Source organism: Myotis davidii, unplaced genomic scaffold, assembly GCF_000327345.1.
Source record: "Myotis davidii unplaced genomic scaffold, ASM32734v1 scaffold31, whole genome shotgun sequence".
Lineage (NCBI taxonomy): Eukaryota > Metazoa > Chordata > Mammalia > Chiroptera > Vespertilionidae > Myotis > Myotis davidii.
The window spans coordinates 3,435,561-3,445,602 of NW_006283639.1; the positions used below are offsets into that span (position 1 = coordinate 3,435,561).

Below are 10,042 nucleotides of genomic sequence, written 5' to 3' on the forward strand. Positions count from 1 at the left end.
ATAATATTTAGCCTTAAAAAGAAAAACATCCTGTCATTTTCAACATTAATGAACCTTGAATGTATTGTGTTAAGTGCAATGAGCCAGACAAAAGAAACTACTGCATGGTATCACATATGGAAGCCTATATAATAAAAGAGAAACATGCAAATTAACTGTCCTTCCACTATGCTTAAGCCACACGCACAAGCCACGTCCACAAGCCAATCAGAAGCAAGTAGGCAAATTAACCCAAATAAGATGGTGGCAGCCATGGAGCTGGAGTGAGCAGGAGGCTTGGGTTGCCCCCGGTGATGGAGGAAGCCAATCTTCCCACCTACCCAGGCCAGCTCTCGGCCCTACTCAAGGCTATCAAGTTTTAATTATAGAAAATAAATAAATCCCAGATTCCTGCTTCCAGCCAGCTGTGGCCTCCACTCAAGGAGGGGCTGGGAGCCTGGGTTGCCGGACCTGGGCTCCGCTCAAGGCTACAAAGTTTCAATTATAGAAGATAAAAAAAATCCCAGAAAAAAAAGGAGAGGCCGGGAGCTTGGGTCGTTGGGGGCGTGGCCAGCCTGAAAATGGCCATTTGCATGATTTACTTCCTCTGGTTTATTACTAAGAAATTAGAGTTAAATCACCACCACCAATTTCTATTGCTGGACCAGCTTTAAGGTGGTGATACTGCTTCAATATGACAACCATCCAAAGGTTTTTTTTGTTGTTATTTTTTTGTAACAGACTTCTCAGAAAAGGTCTAGACTTCTATTAAGAATATAAATGGACTGCAGACTGAAGGGTCCTAGGTTCGATTCCAGTCAAGGGCATGTACCTTGGTTGCAGGCACAACCCCAATGGGGAGTGTGCAGGAGGCAGCTGATCAATGTTTCTCTCTCATAGATGTTTCTAACTCTCTAAACCTCTCCCTTCTTCTCTTTAAAAAATCAATAATATATATATATTTTAAAAAAAGAATTGGGGGAGAAAATGCGTGGTTTGATATATATATTTTTTTTTTTAAAAAATATATATGGAACATATATTCCTTTGTTGTACCACCAACCAAATCCTCTAGAAATTTACTTAAGAACATTTTTACTAAAATGAAGAAGCATGCATTAAATATATAATAAAGTTGAACAACACCCATAGAGTAGCATTATCTTATAACATCATTTAAGTATCTGAAATAGGCCAGCTATTGAGGTATATTAAATTACTTTCTGACTACATTTTGTCATCAGAAAACTGCTGTTTTCTAGTGATTATATTTCAGCTATCCTAGCCAGAGAATATACAGAATGAGAGTGGAAAGTAGTGACTTATCCTTTAGGTTATCAACATTAAAACTGGCAGCACATTTTATAATTTAAAAAAATTTATACTTCATAATTAACATAATTCCTCAACAAAGCACACTATTCTGGTAGTTAGGAGAAGCCATATAAACGATATCACCCAACATAAATTACAATTCTACAGAAATGCTACCATAGGATCAGGGCAGGAAAAGCTTCCCAAAGCTGCCAAGAAATTTTTCAGGAGGCCACACTTGTTACAGATTGGGAGGAATGCCATTGCTACGGCTTCTTTCGTCAAGGAGGGGAGACCTGAATAGCACTCTATCGCCAATGGAATCAGCAGTATCTTATCTCAACAACATCCCACGTGAGTGAACTAAGAATAAAGGTATCACCTCAATAGACGCTGCCTTGGCAAAGGGCACAACTGACTTGACCACTTACTCTGTATATTCTGGTAAATCATATTTATAGAATAATTTTAAAAGTTACCTTGATTGAACATATTTACTGCTTCCTGGTCATTAATAGCTGGTGTCAAAAAACAAAAAGACTGAGATTAGTACATTAAGGACTGTGTGCAATTTTATTGTAATTTCTTAAAGGGTAGCCCTCAGACACCCATAGTCAGAAACACTTGGACAGCTGCTAAAATACAGATTCCTCAGCTCCTCATTTAGTAATGACGTCACTTCCACCAATGGCTAGACATCTGAAATGGCCTTTTAACTATTTCTTTCTTGTAATTTTCACATCTTATTGGTTTCCACATTTTGTACCTTCTAGCTTCTAATTTTCCTTTGAATTAGCCCCATTCTCTCCATCCCTTTGGCTATTGCATTAGTTCATGCTTTCGTCATTTGACACCTATACTCTTAAAATAACCTTCAAACTGGGCTCCTTTGCACTTTGCATGCATCCATCTCTATTTTACCACGCTGATTTTTCTAAAAATGTATATCAGGTCATATTCTTCTCTGATTGAAATCAGCTTCATATTTCCTATAAGCTAAATCTAAACTCAGACAGGCTTATCATGCTCTCTAAAATACATCTGTGCAAATTTATTGGCTGCCAGTAGTGACACAGGGCTTTGGTATCTCATCTGCTGTGTGTCAGAGGAGCTAAAAAATCCTTTTTAGAGGCAACATAAATAAAAAGAGCTGACCATTGCTCTTCCTCCTTAGAATAAGAGAGACTTGACTTCAAATCCTGACACCCCTACATGTTGACTCAATTATCTAGCTTTTCTGAGTGTTAACAATAAAAATATGATAGGATTGCTGTGAGGATTAAACAAACTAGTGTCTGAGTGTCAGCCAGTCAGAAAGGACATGACCAGCCATGGAACTGGAGCAGTGTCTTGGAGGTCTGTTCTGTGCCAAGGATTAACTCTTTACTTGCTGGCAGAGGAAATGGGAGTCCAGAGTAGGACTGGGAGGGCTTGGAGGGGCTGGGGAGAAAACTTTGTGGTCCTGGTGCAATGATTGTTTACCAATAGATTCCAAATTGCTTTCCTCTCTGTTGGTAGAATCCAGATTAAATAGCAGTCCAGTGTGGGAGCCATCAAAATCCTTTAATCTTGAATTTATTGTGAGAGAATCATGGTTTATTAAACGTGTTATAAGATAAAGTTGGAGGAGTGTCCTTAAATTTTATGCATGTACTAAGTAATTCCTTTCCTTTAGTCATGTAACAAATATCAATGGAGTATCTATTATACTAAATGCTGAGTAGTAGGACAGTAGGATCAACAAGGCAGACTAGTTCTTGCCTTTAGTAAACTTACAGAAGAGGATGAAGATAAGCAGTACAAAAATCACATAAATAATTTTGTGGTTTTCTTTGTGATAAATACTATGAAGGTAAATGAAAGAGTCTGTGACAAGGGTAGGTAGTTGAGTAACGGAAGTTAGGAAAGGTTTACATTAGAAAGTAATAATTCTGATGAAAACTGACAGATGCTCTGGGGTGATCTAGGGAGTATTATAACAAATGGGAGCAATGTGTGCAAAGGCCCTGAAGCAGGAAGAGAGGAGCCTGGTAGTTGGGGAAAATGAAAGTGTGGCCAGAATGAGGATGAGAGTGGTATAATACAAGGCTGGAGGGGTAAGTATGAACCAAATCATGCAGCACTTTAGATGAAGTGGCTCTATCCTTTATTGTCCAAACCAGGACATTTAGGGGGCAATAGTTATCATGGTTCTTGGGATAACTGGCATGAACTGAGACTGTCCTGGGCAAACCAGAAAATATGGTATTCCACTTAAAGGTGTCTGTGCGTGTGCGTGTGTGTGTGTGTGTGTGTGTGTGTGTGTGTGTGTGTTTTGTGGGAAGCTGTGGGAGGCTTGTAAGCAAAATCATTTGTATTGTAAAACATTTCCTTAATGAATTTGTAGAAAATAGATTGGAAGGGGTCAAGAAAAGTATATAAGGAGAGCAGTATGAAGGCTGGTGCAAAAGTTCAAATGAGACATGATGTTGGCTTGAACTAGAGAGGTAGCAATTGGGATGAAGAAAATAGATATAGATTCAAGAAAGGCAGAAATAGAGATAATTTTCAGAAAGAATATAAAGATATTGCTAAATTTCCTAATTTCCTTCTTTATTCTACAAGTATTTACTAGAAATCTTACAGCTGCATGCTCTGTTCTGAGTGGGGTCACTAAATGGGTCTCTGACTTTGAGAAGCTATTTACCATTCCTGTAACATACATACAATTGAACACCTGACAACATTCCTCATAAGGAGTATTGGAAGGGGAAATTAATAAAGAATTTTTAATAAATGAAATTTACTATATGAATTCTAGATGATTCTTTAAACTTTAAAATGTTTCATATTAGAGGGTTACATATTGGACCTAGATTCATAATATATTGTTTTCACAAAGTTTAACTTCATGGGGAAAAAGGCCAGTTTCTCATTAATTTAAAATATGGGTTAGTTACATTGAGGGATATATTGAAATAAAATGGTAAAAAACAAGGTACTTGCCTTCTACATCAGTCGGAGGGTTTATTTCCACGTTTCCAAAGTTATTCAGTATTTGATGTAAAACAGACTCAATTCTGCTTTTCATTGATGCTGCATTGTTATTTCTAGAGAATTTAAATTTCATAACAGTATCTGCCATCACACCACTGCCTTTTTGCCTGAAAACCATAAAGATATTTTTAAAAATGGATAATTATGATAATTATCTGCCACAGACAAGGAGAATATATTTGCAACTCAGAAAGGGACAAATGATTGGTACCTACTATAAATGTGGAATTCTACAAATCAGTAAGAAAAGACTAACAAGAGAAAAAGTAGAAAATATATAAATGTGCAATTCAAAGGAAAGGGATCCTTAGTGAAAGATAAACATGTAAATAGCTGCTCACACAGGACAGTGTTTTATACTTAATAATTTATTTGATCTTCATAACAACCCTATCAAAGAGTCATGTCACTTCATCTTGGGAATTGTGAATAAAAACTGGCTTTTCAAGGGTAACCGTTTCCTGATGTGTTTGCTTTCTGTAGCTCAAATTCTCCATTAATACACAATATTTTAATACAGAAGGGGGAGGGGGGAAAAGTGTGTGTGTGTGTGTGTGTGTGTGTGTGTGTATTTCACGCAGAGGGGATAGCTTATATAAAGGTCTGAGTTAAGAAGAGTGAAGAACTGAAAGAAGTCTAGTGGAGTAAAGAGCAGAGTGGAAAGTAGTAAAAGATAAGCTCAGAGATGAAGATGGTAGGAAGAAGTCAGGTAAAGGTTTAGTAAATTTTTTTACTACATAAAGAGACATTGTCTCTTTACTCAAAGAGACATCTTATTTATATATGTATTAAAATACACACACACACACATAATGTGGATTGAAGGAAAGACAGAAATTTAAAATGACTCATATTTCTTTCTTGAGCAACTAGGTTAAAGCTTTTGCCATTAATAGAGGTAGGCAACACTAGAAGAGTAACATTTGGTGAAGGAGAGATGATAGGTTCAGATTTGGAAATAGGTTCAGCTAAGGGTAAGTGAATAAAGGGAGAGAAAATACAGATAGCTCATTCAGTCCTACATGTTTTGAGAGCTGGTGGCTAATACAGAGACTTTCACAAGGCGGTACTAAGGCAAATGTGCACTGAAGTGCATTTTGGAAAATACTTTTTTCATGGATTCTGCCCACTCCTCTAACTCTCAACAAAATTTATCCGTCCAGAGCTCTAGCTCCATGGCTTCTTATTAGGTGACTCTACAGAGAATAAGAAAAATTAATTTTTCTTGTAGTATTAGTATTTGAGGAAGAACAGAATCATTCTCCTTTCAAAGAATGTTTGGACATTGCTTGTAGAATTGAGCAATGTGGGCATTTGAGGCATTTGTGGTAGGGTTAGTGAGGGGTGACTATTTTAGTTGTGAATGCTTGTCTTATCACATCATGTAAATAGGTACACATTCGATTAAGGCAGGAATGGCAAATAGCTAGCATGCATGCTGCTACTCCCCCTGTTATTAATTTATGACAGACATGCTTGCATTTGCCACAGCATCTTTATATTATAGCATTCCAGGCAAACAAAAGCACAAAGCCACTTTTGATGTTGGCTGTAGTGTTCTGATCATGGATGCATAAGGGCAGGACCACAGCACTGCATAACTCCAGGGGGCCCTATTTACTTAGACTGCATTGTGAATGGTAGCCACTGGATTTATACAACAGGACAGCCCTGTTACCTTACCTTCACCCATATCTCTCTCCACCCCTTTCTCTTTTTCCTACCAAAAATTAAATGTAGTTATTTATATTAGTAGATAAATAGGTCATATCTGACATGTTTTGTTTTTGTTTTGGCATTGTTTTTTTAAATTGCTTATGATACTATTCTCATAATATTGCATCGAATTCTGTGAAGGTTTCATTCATTATTCATGCTGTGAATAAAAGTCAAATGGGCCAAATTGCATCCAAGTTTCCATACTTTTTGATATTGTTCCACTTACCTCAGTTTGACAACATGAGCTCGGATGAACTGATTTCTTAAATCTGATTTTTTGAATGTTGTAGTAATCTGTAGAAATAAAGGGGGGAGGAAACCCTCTGTAATTACAGTTCTTCTCCTTAATCTTTGCTCCCAACCTCACAACATGAGAGTTACGTAAATGAGATAATAGGGACTGAGTAACTAGTTCAGCTCAGTTTAGTTCCATTCCATTTCAGAATACATGGGATTGATTTAGGCAGGTTATATAACCTTTTGATGCATGCCCATTTTTTTCATTTGTTGCACAAAGATGATAGCGGATAAGATGTGTCTCACCAGAAGACATTCTTAACATGCGTTACTCAATGAGAGACCGTGTTATGTGATTTGGTGGCAAGCCAACATTAGGGAAGTCCACTGATACAACTTATATTGTGTAACCCTTTTAACAACTGCTTTTAAAAGTTAATACCACTCTTTCTGTGATTCCAGCTGATATTTTAAAACCAGTTTAAATTTAATTGATATCTCTTAATAATAATAAGTATATAATTTTTAAATAATATATATGTATATATATGTATATATTTGATGGTCTTTCAAGTTGGATTTCAAAACTATACTTGAAATCACATGGAAAGCTTTATCAAATAAAAATTAATAAATATATTTTAAGTGTTTTTGCCTCTGAGAAAGGGCACAACAAATTATTTTGTTTAATATTTCTTAAAATACAGCAGTGAAATTTTAAGATGTAATTTGAAATAACAAAAGCTCCTCACTACTGCATTTTAAATTAGGCTGGAAGTGGTGCAGCGTTTGCCCCTTATGAATCAGAAGTTTACTAAATACTAAATTTACTTGCTTTGCTTTTTAAAAAGATACTTACTTAAATTACTATCCTTGTAAGCAATTGAATTCCCCAGTGGATATTCAGGGGAACTTGGCTGTCACCTATTAAAATATATAATAAAAAGTTAAAACCAGGTTAAAATGGGTAGCAATGGAGATCTTGAAGAGAAGGGGAGAAAAAAGCAAAAGGCAGCCTTTTCCTTGATATTTCTAATTAATATGTAAGCATCAGGTATTTTTAGCATCGGTTGGTAATTTCCTGCCCTGCCCTACTTATCTCCCTGAATCATTGCTCAGTCCCAGCAAGGATGGCCCTCTTCAAGTTTAGCTTTACAGTGAATGAGGAGTGGTTCTAGGACTGGAACAGTTCCCCCAAATTGCAAGGTCAGATATAGCAAGGTTTTGTAATGGAGAGTGGATTCCGTTCCATTCCATTCCATTCCAACTGTGAGGTTGCACCAAGGTGGAGTTGGATATGAAAAGATGAAGGTAGGGGAATAAAGTAGCATGCTGAATGCTACCGTAAGCCAGATTTTGAAGCCAATTCTTTAAATTGTAAAGTTTATGCCATCTCTATTACACCATCTTGTATTTCACTTTTTCAATATCCATTTCTATAGGCAGATGTCAAACCAACCAGCTGTTGGACAAAATGATAATTTCTTTTCTAGAGAGGCCTTGAACATTTTTAAGAATGAGACTAGCATTTTCTCAGTTAGCTGGTTGAAGAGGATGGAAAACTTCATAGGTGAGGTGAATGGCACATGCAAAGTTCTGCAGTGGGAACAAATAGGTTGTGTTTAAAGAATAAAAGAAGGCCAGTGTGAGCATGCAGCATAGCGAGCAAAGGGGCTAGGGTGACAGGAAAGGCCAGACCAGGCAGCATTATCTTAAATAATGGGAAGTCACTGACATTTTTTAAGTAAGAGGAAAATATAATCAGATTGCAATTTGAGAGCAGTGTCTCTGGATGTGTTATTTCTTAGGGAAGAAATAATGCCAATTGTTATGGTGCTATTTTAGTATTCTAGAGTAGAGGTGATGGCTTGGATGCCTGTGGTGGTAGCACAGAAGGACAGATATGAATGGATTTGAAAAATAATGTAGGATAAAACCTACAAGAATTGGTAATGAATTTGATATTTGGAATGACAGAGAGCAGTATGTCAAGGGTGAATTCTAAGTTTTTGCTTTGAAAAACTGAATAAATGACATTATCATTAATGTGGCTAGGATTATTAGAAGAAGGCTAGGATGGCGTGAAAAGATCATAGATTTGGTTTTGGGACATAATATATTTGATATTTTTTTTTTTTAAAAATGTCAAGTAGAGATATCAAGCTGGCAAATGGGTGAAAAGTTCTGAAGTACAAAAGAAATGTCTGGGCTGGAGATAGAATGAGTCACTAGTGTACATTTTGGTTGAAGTCATGCTCGTAGATGAGATTATCTAAAGATAGAAAACATTGTGAGAAGAGAGGAAGGGATAGGCCAAAGCCTTGGGGAATTCAACATTAAATGGCCGTGTAGAGGAGCATGAGCCTGTAAAGGACATAGAGGAGTGGCCAGAAAGGTAGGATAAGAAAAATAGGTGAATGGGTGGCACAAATATCTCTCATGGAAATCACAAAATCATAGGCTTTTTGTATTAGAAAGTACTATAAAAATAATCTAGCCCAACACATTTATTTTACTTATGAGTAAACAGAACCAGAAAAGCGAAGTGAATTGCTTAATATAATAGAAGGTTCCAGGACTAGTTCACTGCTCATTAAGTAGAACAATGTTGTCTATGGGACAAGGATAATGAGGGTACTGATGTTACCAATGGGAAATTATATGATTCTTGGATTTGTGGTCAGGAGACCTTGGTTTCAATTCTGGTTCAACAACTTTCCAGTTGAATGGCCTTTGATGTTTCTTAATCTCACAACCTTTGCTTACTGGCCTATAAAAATGATTTATTAATTCATATGGCTGTTATGAGTTGCAGGTTAGATAATATATGTCAAAGTGCTATGTAAACTATAAAGCACAATTTTAAAGTATTATTCATGTTATGTTTTAAATGTTTTATGTGTTTTTACAGAAGGATAAATGTATAAGATTACCAAAATCATACATCAGAAAAATTTCACAGGAGATCTTGCTTTGACAGGTGTTTAAATAGATTCTAAAGCCATAGTACTCTAAGTAGTTTGGTACTGTGAGGCAAGATTAATCAGTGGTAGGGAGTAGAATACAGAAAAATAAAAGGAAAAATTTAGTGTATGATAAAGGTAGCATGACAATTAAATCAATTACACTATTTAACATATAGTGTTGGTACCACCACCTAGCTATTTCTTGGGAAAAAACTGTATATCTATCTTACTATAAAATAAATTTCAGATGAATCAAAGATAAAATTACAAAAAGTGAAATAATTAAAGTACAAAAAAGGAAATGTGAGTGAATGTGTTAGAATATTTGGAGTGGAGAAAGACATGTTTAACTTGGCATAAAAGTAAGAAATCATCAAAATGATTGATAATTTTAGCTACATAAAAATACTGAACCTATTGGGCATAAAAAAACCCCTACATTATAAACAAGGTTGAACATCAAATCCCATATCAGGAAAATATATGCAACATGAATGATAGATAAATTTTAATATTCTAATAAAGAAAGCCCCCCCCCTCCAGATTATGTAAAAAGGACAAATGCTTCATCCTATATGATAATCTACACTATTAAAAGAGAAATATGGTAATTGGCATACGACCGCTACCCTTCCCATGGGCTAATCAGCGAGATATGCAAATTAACTGACAGCCAAGATGGCAACCGGCAGCCAGGCAGCTTAAACTGAACATGAGGCTTGCTTGCCTCAGTGACGGCGGGCTCCAACGTTCCCGCCTGCCGCTGCCGGCCCCTGAGGGGGCAGTGTGCA

General features: G+C 36.4%; 1 protein-coding gene across 1 annotated transcript in view; it reads right to left on the reverse strand.

Moving 5' to 3' along the window:
• Positions 1–10,042, reverse strand: part of TMPRSS11D (transmembrane protease, serine 11D) — a 40,875-nt gene that overhangs the window by 14,237 nt on the left and 16,596 nt on the right. The window contains exons 4-6 of the mRNA XM_015565773.1: positions 6,275–6,342; positions 4,279–4,436; positions 1,773–1,811 (exon numbers count right to left, since the gene is read on the reverse strand). Of these exons, the coding sequence (XP_015421259.1) occupies positions 1,773–1,811; positions 4,279–4,436; positions 6,275–6,342 (265 nt within the window). The remainder of the gene's footprint in view (positions 1–1,772; positions 1,812–4,278; positions 4,437–6,274; positions 6,343–10,042) is intronic.